We start from the raw sequence: 15,659 nt of genomic DNA, 5'->3' as shown, positions 1-15,659 counted from the left end.
CCTCAAACAAGGATCTCTAACGAGGTTGCAATGCTATCGAGGTGGGGATTGCCGGGGTGCAAATGGCATCCCATGACTCCGCATTTGCGGTAATAGCTGAAGACCTAGAGATTACGCCGCCCCCTTGACTCTTCATCTTCATTTCATCCCGTAGAATCTACTCCAGCATATACTTCGTCATGGCACCCCCCTCTACTGACAACACCAACCCTGCTGAGGCTCCTGTAGACTTCCACCATGCCCAGCATTGGGCGAGTTTGAGGGCAGGGGTATTGTGCGCCAAATCTACACTTATCTCATCTGCTAATGAAAGGAAAGGGCGCTTCAGAAGAGGATTCAACCGTAGAAGATGATTCTGCCAGTTCGTCCGACTCAATCTCGTCCAGCATTCTTCACTACCAAACTATCCATGGAAGAACCTACCATTCTGAGAGGGGGAATGCCCAGTATTGGTACAGGAGCTCCCAGCCACGCCTTGAATCCGCTAGTTAATGCCCGCTAGGACGCCCAATGACGAGCATCACAATGAATCTATGGATATCAAGTGAGTCAAAGTTTGGTTGCAGCTAATCAAGCTGACATGTTCAGTCATCACCTTCTTTCACTATCACTGAACGGCAAGCTTCACCTTGCGCCCCTGAAAAATAATATCAAAGTACGTTTAGCCCTGCAATACTCGCCGTTGCTGACAAGTCCTTAGAAAGTCGTCGATATTGGAACTGGAACCGGTAAGGCATCTCCCCCAAACTTCCACGATGGCGCAAACTGATAATATCGCAGGCATATGAGCTATGTAAGCACTCCCCCTCTCATTGCGGAGATGACTGACCAGGCCAGTGATTTCGCCGACCAGTATCCAAACGCCGAGGTAATTGGAACCGACATCTCTCCGATCCAGCCCACATGGATTCCTGCAAATCTGAAATTGTGAGCATCAGCTTCCAAGTTCTCCAGTTCAAACTGACAGAAGCAGTGAGATTGAGGACTGCACCCAGGAGTGGACATTTGATCAGGAATCTTTTGACTACGTACACATGCGCTATCTCTATGGAAGCATCAGTGACTGGTCTGCTCTGTTCAAGGAAGCGTTCAGAGTTTGCAAGCCTGGTGGTTGGGTTGAGAGTTATGAAGCTTCGCCTCGTATGGAAAGCGATGACGGAAGTGTCACTGAGACGTGTGCTATGAATGAGTGGGGGAAATTCTTTATCGAGGGTGGCAAGAAGCTAAACCGCACATTTGAGATTCTGGATAAGGATCTCCAGAAGAAGGGCATGGAGGAAGCCGGCTTTGTCGACGTTCAGGTCTGGGACTTCAAGGTAAGCTTCACCACAGGCCAGCAGCCCTCTATCACATCGAGATCGAACGCTCACTTGGTGCAGGCACCAATCGGCGGCTGGGCTGAAGACCCTCGCCTCAAGGAGGTTGGCCAGTTTGCTCGGGCTGCTCTGGAGCAAGACTATGAGGGTTACGTGCTTTTTATGGCCAACATGGTTCTCGGTTGGTCCAAAGAGGAGGTCTCGACATATTGCGCCCAGCTTCGCCGTGAGATCCGCTCGGGCAAGTTTCATCCTTTCTACCGCCAGCGGGTTGTGTATGGCCGAAAGCCTGAGTAACTTTACATTCACCTCGTATCTTGAGAACAAAAAGATGTTTGAAAATCATTAGTCTAAGCCAAAAACATAATATTGACATAAATACTCGTAAAATGAGAAACCTTCCGGTTTCCGGTACCCAAGGACTCAGCTATCAGGGCTAGACTTCCCTGTCTTCTTAAAGTTCTCCTTAACTTTATCCAAATACCCATCAACCGTCAATACATCCAACGCAACTCCAGCCAAGCTCTTACCCACCGCAAGGGACTCGTTGAAGGCGCGTCTGGTCCCAGCCACAATCTCAAACTCAGGAGTATGAGGCCCAGTCGCTGGCGAAGTCCCATTGTCATAGTGAATCTCAAAGCCGGCGCTGATTGAAGGAAACTCGTGGCTGATGTTACCCTGGTCGGTACTGGCTGAGCCTCGGACAGCCTTTGCCTTTTCCTCCTCCATGGGTTTGCCGCCGAGCTTCGCAAACCAGGTCGAGTACGAACGAGCAAGGATGTCGTTTGTTCTCATTTCGGTATAGCCATAGGGGAGCTTGGTGAAGTTGAGCTTTGTTCCAGTAGCGACAGCAGCGCCCTTGAAACACTGGTGCACACGCTCAGTCAAATCCGACAGGGCGTCGACGTTGTTGGCTCGTAGCGCCCACAATCCGCTCGACTTGGCCGAGATGACGTTGTACCGGCTCCCGCCGGACTTGATGTATCCCTGGATGATCTCGTCCCTTCGCGTCTGCTGACGTAGCATGGCTGGGCCATCGTATGCAAGGACAATTGCATCTTGGGCGTTGATACCTTCCCAAGGGGAAGCGGCGGCGTGAGCCTCCTTGCCAGTGTACTCGATCTCAAACCTGGTGATGGCGGTGGTTGTCATCCAAGCAGTGTCACCTCCGTTGCCGGGGTGGGAGATGAGGCTGACATCAACCTTGTAGTCATCATAGGCACCTGCATCCAGTAGCTTGACCTTACCACCGCCACCTATTGATGCAGTCTTAGTTACTCAATTTTGTATCGTCTTGGACTGAAGTGTTTGCTTACCTTCCTCGGCGGGCGTGCCAAAAAGAACGACCTTGCCGCCTAGTTTCTCCTTTCGCATGATTTCAGCTGTTGCGAGAGCGCCAGATACGGAGGCCATGGCGATGAGGTTGTGACCGCAAGCATGCCCAAGGTCAACAAGAGCGTCTATAGTCAACTGTGAGCTACTCAAGCGTGTCCGAGGGAGTTAGGCTACTTACCATATTCGGCATTGAAGGAAACAACCGGTCCATCACCATCACCATCACCTTCATACACGGCGACAAAGGCTGTGCTGATGTTGTAAGCTGAGCGCGTAACTTTCCAGCCGTCCTGGTCGGCCATGAAATCGGTCAGGATCTTGTGAGCCTTGACCTCCTCGTATTGAAGTTCAGGGTTGTCGTGGATCTCCTTGTTGATGGGCCAAAGCTCCGGGTTAATGGAGTCGACATACTTGGACACGTCTTTCAAGTAGGTAGCAGAGGAGCCGTGTCTGCACGAGGCCCGATGGCAGCAGCCATGGCTGACTGGCAAACACCCAGAGCAAGGAGTGCTCCCTTGTAGAACGCCATGGTAGAAGTGGTTCTATCCTAGGAGTAGGGATGACTTGAAAGTTGGTTGACTCTGCGAGTGAAAACTAGCTGCACGCGAGTATCTTCCCTTTATACTTGATGCTCGGATCAAGACCGACCGAGTCATCCCTAGGCAGATAGGGAGAACAGGCTTAATTCATTGCCGAGTGCTATTGCCGAGTGCTATTGCCGCCTTGTACGAGCTGTTCGCATCTTTACTCTATTAGGAAGGACCTTGTTTATCATGCTACGCAGTCACAAGAGAATGCATGCTAGTATAGTCTGAGCTGCGAACGAGCGGGGGTTGTGATTTTTAAAGAGCAAAAATACAAAATAAGGTATGTATAAGACTCGCATCTGACATGTGCCCAAATGTAATATATGAAAACAGTGCTTAGTGTAGACTCAGCTACAACACTGATCCCACTAAGTTTTCTTATAGTTATCAGATACGGCGACTATCCTAGCATGTTCCACTGACAAGAGATGGCGGTGTCTGATGAAGATAGGCTACCCAATGATACACTGATGGCCATAGGCGAAAAATGTCGCTAATGAAATATGCCAACCAAGGATAATGGACTGCTCTCCCTTGTTTGGACTTGGGGTCACGCCGAGTTATTGTTAAGCGGGGTCAAGCAAAGTCGGGTAACACTTCTTGCAATTACTTATCTACTGCGCTTTTTTATTATCTATATTAGAAATAGACATTTCTCTTATTGGTAGTATATTATTTAAAATTAGAGTTGTAGTAGAATACTTAGTCGCGAATATGTAGAGGTTCCCCCAAAAGGACAACTACCTAGTATACAAGCCTTCTGTATCGGACGCTATACTTCAGAAAGGGGTGTCCTTGACCTCGAGCACGTTGCCGGCCGTTCAAGAGATTGCATCTCCATATCGACTGTAACATAGATCTTCCGACTTGATGAGGCATCATCCAACTGTTCCCAGTCCCTATCTGATTTCACGTTGGGGATAATGCTCTTGTGCCGCCGTCCTGTGGATACTCCAACCTTGCTCGTCACAGTTGACTTTCCTGCCACTCGGAGCCAAGCCGCCACGATCCGGTGGTTCAGTGATGATCGGGGCTCGGCCGCTAACAATTTTCGGTACGAGACGAGATGCAAGCCCTGTCACCCACGATGTTGATCGTAGAGGTCAAAGCGATAAGCGTGGCTCGCTAGGCCAGAATGGTCTGACGACCTGACGATTGAGCCCTCTCACGTTTCGTGGCTGTTTACTTGCATCATGCGTGCCCGATCTTGGCGAGCTCTGGGCTCTCCTATGGCTTGTCAAGAATTGTCTCTTCCAAACACAGTGGTAGTTATTGTGACGGCCATCAAGATTCGTTCTTGCCAGTTCCATAGCTCGCTTTGCTTTTCGCTCAGTCGAAGTTGTCAGCCTCCATCCCATGCAAGTATTCATTGCCTGGGCCCCTGATGTCGAACCTATCGGGATTATAGTGTTAGGCAAAGCCTTGTAGAACACCACAATGGCCCGGCTCGACGCGGCCAAGTTTCCACACAAGTTGGCATTTGGACTACCTTCCGTCCAACAACATCACTTGGCTCTATAAGCAGAGCGAATAGAACTCTACTTGGTCTGTTGACTGCGAGATGACGAACTAAACGACACTCAACATCGCCGCTGACCCTAAATACTCGGTTTCTGGCCCAACGCGTCACTTTCCTGCACTGAACCACATCCGACTCCAGCATGTCGAATCGCACAGAGTACAGGCAGCCAGCGATTCTGCGACTGGACAATGACCACAGAGAGCCACATCATGTGGATGAAGGATATCTAATTTTCGTCTTGGCCTAGTCCAGCCCATCAATCCCCCAACGCGTGTAACTGTTTCGTTACACGAGCATTGAGTGTCGTCTACAGCATCGCATGCCTGTCCTTGATGCCAACACCTACCAACGAAACAGACTCGATTGTGCGGGCCTACGCAGACTACAATCCTGCCAGCATCATGGGCCAGAGCAACTCTTGTAAGCTAGTATTACCACTCCCGCCGGAGCAGATTTTGTCTTTTTACCAGGCCTACGTGGTTTCGTGGTCTGTAGAGAATGCGCTCCCCATACAGCGAAAGCTCAGCGTTGGCCTCACCGCCACGCAGCTATGGACAGCATTCCTGGTCGTCATCATCTTGATTGCCATCTGCATTATCGCCACTCTGATGCGTTACGCACTTTTCTGTCACCGTTACAGCGCCGACATTGAGGCCGGTCCATGACGCCAAGCTCGGCTGGATGCTCCATGCTTTCAAGGCCTCGAAGCATATCAGCGAGATTGACCTGGGCTTTCCTGACGGCGACCCCTTCAAAATGGCAGCTTATGATACGATCAAAGCTCCAGCCACTGCTGTTCGAGGCATGGCACGAGTGTATTCGATTCGACCCTCTGACGAGAAATTAGCCGTAGCCAGTCCCAGGTAGGCGAACCGTCGGTTTTGCCGGTTTTGCCAGAGCCACGTGTCTCAGAGACTCACAATATTCAAGCGATGGAAGATCAGGTAGTTGGTCCTACCACTTCTTCCAAGGATGATGCTACACGTGTTGAAGGAGATGAGGTGGCCGATGAACGCGAGGCTAGGAACACGGTAAAGACCGACAGCTCGACTTTACTCTAAAGCCTATCTACATGCTCATCTGCTTAAGCTGAGTAAGTTTAAGAGACATGAACAGTGTTATCCGGTACGCCGAGGACAGTCTCAACGAGTGCTCCAGGTGCCTCGCTGCGGGTAAATCTGACCAGCTGCTTTTCATTCCTGTCGCCCCAGGTATTAGTTCCTCGGTTCGCTTCTAGTTTAAACCAGTCCTCGGATCCGCCTTGGCCAAAGTCAGACCCGGTCGCAGTGACGCTGACGAAAATCTCCGTTGAAGAGTTGTTGACGACTGTAATTATTCCCATAGTGCCTGCTCGGGGATTTAGCGTGGTCATCCTTCAATATGATACATTTAACTTACAGGTTGTTGACGATCACTGGTTCGACGTATGTAGGGACGACGTGATGGGGACTTAATAATCCTGATATCAGGTGACGATTGTAGTCGACAGTAAGAATTTAAAGGGAGCATAGAGATTAGGTTATAGAATAGTTGTTCTTGAGTTGAAATAGTCATTCCTGGGTAATGGATTGCTAGACGGAGAAACCCGCCTTGCTAAATCTCAACGTCATGGCATTTGATGCCTCCATGGTAGGGTGTCACGACAACCCTGATAACACTTGCGACTCCGAGGTTCCGAAGGATATTGTTAAGATCATACGACCCTCCTCGGGTTCTGCATTCATGTACGTGTAACTATTGGGTGAGATTATCCTCATATTAACGGCCACCTTCCGATAGCTTGTGTCACCTCGGAAGGCACCCTATCTGCAACTCAAGTTAAATCCGACGTGCTTATGGAGGCTCTAAATGCTGATTCAAAGTCTGCCTTATCATTTGTCTCAAGGGAAAACAAATTGCACCATGAAAGTTCTGGGTAGACGGGAGCGGGGAAAGGTCATCAAGATTTACCTCGATGGAGAGAGAATTCAGGCTTTCTACAATATACCAACTAACTTGTTTGATACATTCAACCTGACCACCCGCAGCAGCCAACTTAAAAGCAGCCACGAACTTGTCACCAAGCATACGGACGGGAAGTACTACCTTCCCGATCCTTAACGTGGCGCCCCTGATCCCGGTGTGACGGAAGAGAATCTTAAGACATACAATCAAGTACTACATTCCACACAAGCAATGCAATATCGGGAGCTAAATCAGATTCCCTGAAAAGAAGTCTCGGCCTAGAATCGCGCCAGGGGACCCTATTGGTCCTTCATCCCGTTCCTTCTCGCCTCACCCGAGATCAGCGTCCATAGGAACTCATGAACACTGTACTATTTTTAGAATACATGGTCTTGATTGAGAACCCTCTCTCAATCCGTGACGCGTTTGCCGAACCAAGTACCGAGTCCGGCGCTTGTCATGGGATGAGAACGTCAAGCGCTCACGCAACCCACCCCCACTCATCCTCCACCCCAGGCATAAAGAAATAACACACAGGCCGCAATCACAAGCCCGGTTCCTACCAGGTATATTTGAAGATCCAGCGGGTGGCCGGACATGGGCAACGTTAGCGAGACCCGCTATGTTGCTCAAACTCTCTACTCATCAGCCAATCAAGTGACAAGGCGCCGCTGCTATCACGTTGTTGGCTCAGTCCAGAGTCGTAATTGGTTACCAAGAGGAATCGGGCGAAGCTCGCAGTTGTTCTGACCTGAAACATGACCTGGTGGTTCCTGTTCGCCGCAACCGCGCGGCTACTACATCCAAGACGCCAATCGGACACACGAAACTCCTCCAAGAAGATGATTTCGCGCGCTTCCATCTCCAAAAGTTCTTGCAGTTCATGCATGTTAGGTGCATGGCTCGCAGGCACCCATCTCGGGTAGTATGATACAGTCATTATGGGATCTCTAACGATCCCGCAGCGCTACGCTAACCAGCTCGTACGGTTGCGTTACGTGAAACCCAGGCCATGCAGGTTGGTTCCTTAACTCGTAGCTTGAGGGGTGAAGGGTCACGGCCCATCCTGGTTGTGGATGCTCTCTTCATGCCGAGTATTACGCCGCATGCCTTGATAAAAGGCCTCGTCCCCGTCACTTCGATTCCATGCGTCAAGCACCGATTCCATCGAACAGCATCAACCCTCTACCAACCCTTCCCAATACCTCAGCTTCGAGTATCTGTATTACTACGACATCACATCAAACCAACAATGTCCACCTTTAAGGAAGTCATCAGTGAGCGACCTAGGCAGCCTCCCACAACGTATATAGGGCAATACGCATACATGGCAGAGGTATGCCTTCTCAAAAGAAAAGAAACCACCAAGAAAATCGCCGAATTCTGATTGATGCGCAGACTTCACTCCCTCGGCCCGACTATGACTCGCTGATGAAAGCGGGTGAAGAAGCGTGCAAGATTCTGCGTCAATCTGGCCTGCCGATTGACCATAAGGGAGAGCAAGCCTGGCCCGCGGGCGCCGAGAGGCTCAACGCTCAGGTCAGGGCAAAGCACAGTGCAACTCCAGAGGTTTCCGACGGATTTAAAAGATTTGTTGAACAGGCTCGGACCGCGATTGCAAACGCCAAGTGACAGATCTGGGCATCAAGCAAGAGAGGGGGGGAGATGGGTATCATGACAAATATTACATGTATTTAGGTAATGGGAAGGATTCAACTTCAATAATAGTCTCAGAAGTGATGTGAGCAGCTGTCAAAAGACCTTGTCGTTGGTGCCCTTGAGCTTATGATTCTTTGATCGAGCCAGATGTAGTTAGAAGTCGTGGCAAACATTGTAAAGAGGTGACCCCTCATCCACTGGATTGGACTTGCTCATCGTGAAGTTGAAGATTGCATCCATTACCCACGTCTTCAGTGGACACGGGTCGATCCTCATGAGTGGATGAAATATCGATTAGCCGCGCGGCTCCTGTGAGAATCCCACAGGCTAATGCTTGCCAAGAATCTGCAATCAAGCGCCAAGATGGCCCTCATTGGAAGAAGCATACAATGAAAGGGTCAACTAATAGACTGGATACAAGTTCGGGCATGGTCAAACACAACCAGTCGGTCATGTTTGTCGGCCCGCTGCCCGGCTAACAGGGACGCTGCTGCAACGGGCTCATTGCCAAATTCCGCTTCTGCACGAAGACAACGATGAATATAGCAATCATGTGACACTCAGACCCGACAAGGTACTGGGTCCTTGTTCAATATACCAATTTAGAAGCACTTGAGCATCCATCAACGCAAAAGTACCAAGGAACTGATAGACCTTGTTGATACACTATTACTAGACGTGGTATATCTCATTACTCATGAATCGTGACCCTGCCTGCGCCCTATACCAGAATATGTTTTACCTGTATGAAAATGATTCCCTTCGCTATATAACCAACTGTTGCGAATTCTCCCGCTATTCCACAATCGTAACTATGCGATGCCTGGAAAGCGTCTCCTCCAATGTAAATCTGAAAAAAAGTAACACTCCTGTTTCTGAACCGATAATAATCGTCGAGCCTGATATCTCGATGGCGCAGCCCTCGTGTGGTCGGAATCTCGGTGGCAACCAGAAGAATTCCATGTCGTTCCACATGAGCCATGACATGTCAGCACTGACTCCGTAGCCCAACCTCCCAGGGGAGATCGCTGTGCCATTGTCATTTTCTGTTTGAGGGGTGTTGATAGAGATTCGACCAAAGTTGGTGAAAGGGTAGTCCCTGCCGATGTCGAAATCAATACGGGTCGGAGAGAATCCGAGGTTGACGTGATTAATAAGTGCTCCAGTTGTAGTATCCCAGACCCTCATGCTGGAACCGCAAACCCACGCCACATGTTGAGAACCACTCGAGAAGCTACACTCCACGGGAGGCCTTGATGACGGTGTGTTGAACTTCAGGGCCGCATCACCCAGGACGACAGATATGACTTCCAGAGAATACACTCGCTTATATGCGCGTACGCCCCGTGAAGCCCGTTCTTCATCAACCGCCCACTGCACCGCGACCCATCTCCCGTCTGGAGAGATACCGCTGATGTGCGCCTTGATAGCGTTGGGTGGAAGCCGCGTGCGAAGCCTATGAAGACAAACGCCGTCTTCCACAGACCAAACGTACACGTGAGAATGCTTGGCGGTATAAGATATAGCCGCAACACGTGTCGAGTCGGGCGAGAACCTCGCATCTGAAAGCCTCCTTCCACCCGTGAGTTGATGACCGTACTCTCCCGAGTTCGGCATCATGATGTAAATGGCGTCTTCGCTGGGTCTAAAGGCGATACGGCTCCCATCAGGGGAAAACGCAACCTCAGATCCATGGTGTTTGTCAATCTCGGAGACACGCTGGCCCGTGTCTACGCGATATATGTACAGAGTCGATCGCGACCACGCGCAAAACAATAAACGACTCAAAAAGGCGAATGGAGGTTTCGAAGAGGGTCCTTCTGAATGCTCCATCCTGTGAGGGCATTCGAGACGATGCATGCACGCGCCGGTATCTATCCTCCACAACGCTAGCTCTTTGTTTGCGGATAAGGATGCAACGACGGAACCGTCTGGAGATACCACCATGGCTTGAATGGGGTGTCGGCTTTCGTCTGATAGAGGGAGGTTGCTTCCAGAGCTGATGGAGCAGATGTGTACCATCTTGTCGGCAGATCCTGAAGCGACTAGGCGCATGTCTGGAGAGAAGGACATGGCCTTCACCTCGCTTGCGAAACCGCTGAGAATATGTAGACAATTTCCCGTTGCAATTTCCCAGATCTTGACGGTTTTGTCTTCATGTATCGAACCCAGAATTGCACCGTCTGGAGAAAACTGTGTCAAAGTGGCGCGGCTCCTGCCACTGTAAGGGGTCGTGATGCTCTGCACGACCTCGCCCGTCTCCACCCAGCGAACAAGGATGGTGTCGTCGGACTCGGAATGGAGGCTCTCGTTGGCTGCCATCATGAATGTCGACTCTGTATTCATGACGGTTGACTGACTCGTGTCCTCAACAAAGCAATACGACACGTCCCGGCGCGGACTGTTGTGAGGTACCTCGAGCGAGAGATTCCCTGTTTGTTCATGTTTTCGGATGCGGTAGCCATTCTCGACGCTCCACAAGGAGAAGAAGCCCGTTTCCTCCACCACTACCGCGATAACTTTCGAGTCTGATGAAAAGCGCAAGGAGTAGGGGGTGGTTTGCAGTCGTTTCCTAGGGTCAGTGAAGCCGCCTTGTCTAAACTGCCATATGCACTGGAGGGTATCCAGCTGCATGATCCGCAAGTCACCCCGTTCACCAATCCACGCCACAAGTTTAGAGTCTGGTGAAAACTCAACGGGGCATTCTCTGTGATTCCCATGAATGGCTAGATTCTCTAGTTGTATACCCGTGTCACTTTTCCAGATTCGGATAGTCTCGTCGCATTTGGAAGCTATGAGCGCCGAGTCAGGTGAGAACTTGACGTCCCTCACAGGACGTTTATGCCTCTGGAATTCTCGGATGCATTCTCCTGTTTCCACACGCCAGATCCTAACATTGTGATCTGATGACGTTGAAGCCAGGAGCGAAGAGTCCGGGGAGAAAGCAACGGCGTTGACTGGTCCCTTGTGGCCCTCCAAGGTGTATTGGACTTGGCCCCAATGAGAGTCGGGGGCTGGAACAAGGGATACCCATGAAGGGCCTTCGCCCCAGAAGAGTCTCCGCATCATGCTATTTTCCGGGGTGATGCTGAGAAGGGAAGAGTACAGCTGAAGGGGGTGTGATTCGATGATGGTCAAGTTCCTCTGGATAAAGCTGGGGGCTTCTTTCAAGAGCTGGCCAAGCTCGGAACAGGGTGTATTCTAAGTCTCCGTTAGCATCACCTTAGAAAAGGGCATTGTAGTTTCTTACATGCAGAAATACCTGAAGGCTTTTCGAAATGTGATAGCTCTCAGTAGGCCTTTCAATGAGGCTAAGAACCTCTATCCAATGTAGAAAATGGCTGGACAGGAAATTGTAGATCTCCTGGTCGCGATAAAAGCTCCTCTCCGCATTCTGCATATGATGGGCCCAGAAACGACAGGCATATTTCAGTTCTGGGGGAATTGACGAATCCACTTGCCCCCGTCGTAAGCTTGAGCGATCAGCCCCTGGGTGAACCTGGCCGCAAATGTCCTCTTCCAAGGCATCGTTCATGATGCGAAGGCAACATGAGGTAATATGGCCGTTCCAGTACTTTTCATCCACCCAGAACTCATCAGTTCCTTTCCTCTCCGGGTCGGTTAGGAAATCCCGAAAGGATAGGTGGAGTAACCGGATGGGGGAGTCTGCAGACTGTGGTACATTCAGCACTGAATGGAGCACGTCCAATCTCGCATGAACCGTGTCTTCTCGGACATCGAGGAGGTGAGCCAAAGCTGGTGCTGAGAGCGGCGTTTCGAGAAGCACAATGGTCCCAACAACGGTTCGGAAATCGTCCAGGACTTGACCCTTCCCACTGTTGGAGAGTCCCGCCAACTGTTGCTCCAAAGGTGGAAGATAAGTTGCCTCCAATTTGGCATCTTGACTCCTCGTCCTGTACTTCAATACTTTTCGTAACTGCTCTCTGGGGTTGCCGCATCTCCTGTCCGAGAGGAATCGACAGACTGTGGTGGCAAAGATGAAGAGCGGGCCAGCCATCCGGACGAGCGTTGCCGTGTCTCTTGGTCCAGGCCAGTCCTTTGGTAAGTGTCTGTCCCTTGAGACTGAGCGGTTGTAGTTCCTCCTGATCTGGTCGAGTCTGAATTTCAAGAAAATTTCAACGTCGTGCTCGACAATAGTCTCTGATATCTCATGAAGCACGAAATTCCTGTGGTGGTCCCTATTGTCGTGAAAACCCAGTCGAATCGGTAGTTCTATTCGGCTCGTAATGAGAACTCTGATGCGAAAGTTTTTGACATCTTTAAAGTCAGATAAAAGGGTGATTAGGCGCCGGACGTCGTCTCCTCCATCACACTCATCCAGGCCGTCCACAACGATCGCAAGAGTAGTCCTATTTCTGTTCCGGACACGCATCAAAGGCTGCAAGATGAGTTTTTCGAACTGCTTATCGGCGGACATTTCTATGATGGAGGCTGTTCCATCAACAGCTGCTCTGATGTGAGGGACAAGGTCAGGCATGGAGCGAACGAGTTGATAGGCGATCGTTGTGTAGAACCTGGACATGTTCCCTCGGTCGATCTCGCCCCTCTTGAAGAAGAAGGTAGCACCTAGATATCGATGCATAGCCGCTGTTGCCGCAAAAGTTCGAGATATTGTCGACTTTCCAGTACCAGCCATTCCGTTGAGCCAAAAGACAATGGGAGCTTTCCGACTGTTGACCCAATCATCTATGTCTCGAAGTAACTCAACCCGGGTACCCGTCAGACAAGTAGCGCCGTCTTCTTCTTCGCGGGAGTCGTATAATGCCCCTAGCGCGGTGGGCAACATGTGCATGAGCATGCGCTGCTCCATAGAGACCATGGTCTCGTCAACTCTGACAACTTTGGCGTCGACGCCAATTATGGCCCTTGATCATAATATGTTAGCTCAACTGATGAAAGTTGCATGGCAGTCCACATACGTTTGATACACCTGAAGAGCCAAATTGATCCGTTTCGTACATCTCCTAATCCGTTTAATCTTCTGATTCACCTCCCTCCTCTTCAATGGCCACCTCAACACCCTGATGCGAAACAGCCTCATAAACCTGCGTCCAGTGCTATACTGGAGGCTCTCCACCAGCTTTCGGAGGACATTGAGGCTTTCCCGGAGGGCGTCCTCCATGTCCCGCGAGGCCTCCAAGCTGGCGCCATGTTGATCTCTGATCAGCCGCCGTGCTGATTTGGCGGCTCTTCTTAGCGTCGTCACCTCGTCGCGTAGCTCCTCGATGTCGCTCCTGGCGCTCCTGGCGTCTTCGGCATACTGGGAGCAGAGCGTGGCGACTTTTACAGAAAGGTTGACGACGACGTTTGCGACAGCGCCGACTCCCTCCATGTTGTGAGGGAGAGTCGGGGTTGTTGGAGGTTGGTAAATGCGATGAAAACAGGATGGTCCAGGTGAGGGGTCACCTCAGCCAGGGACCAGGATTATCAGCGAATTACCGCGCATCGGCTGACAAGGGATTTCGCCCCATTGCCCAGCCTGCTTTAGTGACAGGTGCACTGTCAAGAGGTGTTCGCCTTGCCAGCGAAGCGACATGATGCATGAAACCAGCCTCTCGAATAAATCTTGAGAGACCAATTGGGATGCCAGCTGTGTCCCTCGGCTACCGCTCTCCCCCGGTCGATGGCGATTCTCTGTACCACATGATAATCTTATTGCCACAAATGGGATAAGTTCAGCACAAGTACCGAATGCATGTCTGTGTAAAAATGAATAACGACGTATACGTACGCAGTAGTTGCCACAACCAATGCGTTGGCACAATCAGGCTGGCTGTTTCACAACACAATTAGCCAAGACAAACCTCTCCGGGTGGCCTCAACAACACCCTCAATGCACATGTAGTGGTCCTCTGACAGCAAGAAAAACATCTTCCACTGAACCTTCAAGCAGTCGGTTTATCCCTTGGGTATTCCAATAGCACACTACCACCCGCCGAGTTCCACAAATCCAATAACTTGGGCCTATAGGTAACACACCCATGAATCCCTAGCAAGAACCTCTCGTCGTCGTTTTGAGTTCATCCGTCATATGCAAATAACCAGCAATCCAATATCCAACACCCCTGTCTCATTGGATCCCGACAAAACGCCTTGAAGAAAGCCCTGTCGGCGACGCGATCGTGGCGTATACTGTGAAATGTTTCACAAATCCATCGGATTCTCCTGCACGACTGCATATATGACCCCCGGCGTTGCTCATCTCACCTCGCTCTGTACACTGAACGGCATTATGCCTCAAGCCTGGGAATGACAAAATCCAACAAAACTAGCACCGAGGCTGTGCGCGCGAGCCATTTTGCTGACTTCCGACAGAACGTGCCAGCCTTCGAAGTAATGATGTCTACCCTTCGCTTAGGACAGAGAGCACAGAGAGAACCTCTCTAACGGTCAAACACCCTTTAGTCAATAGCATTCAAACTGTTCAATCACCCCAGCTGAATTTTGAGAGTGCATGTGTGACGAGCATATCGAGCCCTCTTACCGTGCGGACCCTGCATGCCTCAACCGGGCAGAAGCAACCCACCAGGGGCTAGTGTTCTGAGGCAAGGTGAATCCAAGGACTAGTCTAAACTCGAATCAAACGGAGGAATTAATATTTAGGGCGATAATGCTAGGAATGAGACCCTTGGAGCACGAGTTGAGACTATCGGCGTAAAAGGAGCACTACTAATATCTGTTAAGCTTGGCTTTAGGAAATGAGTAGGTAGTTAGGCTTTTAAAAGAGTAGAATCTATCTTAGAAATAGATTTGCGCAATTAAGACCTGGATATTTTGGCTTCTTACCTATTATAAACAACCAGTTGTCGGTTGAAAGATTGAAAGATGCCCCGGCTAACACGAGCCAAGTTATTTATATTATTTTCAAACCCCTTAATCCATCCTGCGCACAGTCTCCGATGTCATCTTCAAACCAAAGCAAGCGAGTAAAAGATTTCTTGGATAGTTTGAGAAATTCCCCACAGTTTGAGCTCACAATGAGAGCCCAGAAGCTGCCACTATAACCAATCAGATATGGGAGGCGTTCGGTGACTACACCCCAGGACTGAAATTGAAGACATTTATCTTTGATTTGCACGAAGCATATCAAGTTGCCTACTTGTCTTAAGTCGAGATATGTGGCCTTGAGAAGATGGGGAGGACATGGTTCTCAGTTGATTGGAGGATGTCTCTATGTATTGTGCCTAGCCACGTCGCGGGATCATTCTTCAGGGATAGGGAGTTGTACAGGTTTTGGTGTTTTGCGGCATTGGATTTTGGGTTTTGATGCCACCA

The 15,659-nt window shown here is 50.2% G+C and overlaps 5 protein-coding genes across 5 annotated transcripts; 3 read left to right on the top strand and 2 right to left on the bottom strand.

Moving 5' to 3' along the window:
• Positions 1 to 179: 179 nt before the first annotated feature.
• On the top strand, positions 180 to 769 carry NCS54_00347400 (Hypothetical protein; the record flags this gene model as incomplete). The annotated part of the gene is made up of 5 exons (XM_053149044.1): positions 180 to 269; positions 319 to 452; positions 503 to 544; positions 589 to 655; positions 701 to 769. 5 exons carry the CDS (start codon positions 180 to 182, stop codon positions 767 to 769), a joined length of 402 nt encoding a protein of 133 aa, XP_053005019.1.
• Positions 770 to 820: 51 nt separating this feature from the next.
• NCS54_00347300 (Hypothetical protein) lies at positions 821 to 1,613 on the top strand (the record flags this gene model as incomplete). The annotated part of the gene is made up of 2 exons (XM_053149043.1): positions 821 to 927; positions 974 to 1,613. 2 exons carry the CDS (start codon positions 821 to 823, stop codon positions 1,611 to 1,613), a joined length of 747 nt encoding a protein of 248 aa, XP_053005018.1.
• Positions 1,614 to 1,739: 126 nt separating this feature from the next.
• NCS54_00347200 (Peptidase M20 domain-containing protein 2) lies at positions 1,740 to 3,180 on the bottom strand (the record flags this gene model as incomplete). Its single annotated transcript, XM_053149042.1, has 4 exons — positions 1,740 to 2,572; positions 2,633 to 2,776; positions 2,830 to 3,101; positions 3,137 to 3,180. The coding sequence occupies 4 exons, from the start codon at positions 3,178 to 3,180 to the stop codon at positions 1,740 to 1,742; spliced, it is 1,293 nt and encodes a 430-aa protein (XP_053005017.1).
• Positions 3,181 to 7,887: 4,707 nt separating this feature from the next.
• NCS54_00347100 (Hypothetical protein) lies at positions 7,888 to 8,336 on the top strand (the record flags this gene model as incomplete). Its single annotated transcript, XM_053149041.1, has 2 exons — positions 7,888 to 8,040; positions 8,103 to 8,336. The coding sequence occupies exons 1-2, from the start codon at positions 7,957 to 7,959 to the stop codon at positions 8,334 to 8,336; spliced, it is 318 nt and encodes a 105-aa protein (XP_053005016.1). The 5' UTR covers positions 7,888 to 7,956.
• Positions 8,337 to 9,158: 822 nt separating this feature from the next.
• Positions 9,159 to 13,716, bottom strand: NCS54_00347000 (NACHT domain-containing protein; the record flags this gene model as incomplete). The annotated part of the gene is made up of 3 exons (XM_053149040.1): positions 9,159 to 11,564; positions 11,614 to 13,249; positions 13,304 to 13,716. The coding sequence occupies 3 exons, from the start codon at positions 13,714 to 13,716 to the stop codon at positions 9,159 to 9,161; spliced, it is 4,455 nt and encodes a 1,484-aa protein (XP_053005015.1).
• Positions 13,717 to 15,659: the final 1,943 nt, after the last annotated feature.

Source organism: Fusarium falciforme, chromosome 3 (genome assembly GCF_026873545.1).
Source record: "Fusarium falciforme chromosome 3, complete sequence".
Lineage (NCBI taxonomy): Eukaryota > Fungi > Ascomycota > Sordariomycetes > Hypocreales > Nectriaceae > Fusarium > Fusarium falciforme.
The sequence above is the reverse complement of the archived record's forward strand: the minus strand, read 5'-3'. Positions and strand labels throughout refer to the sequence as shown.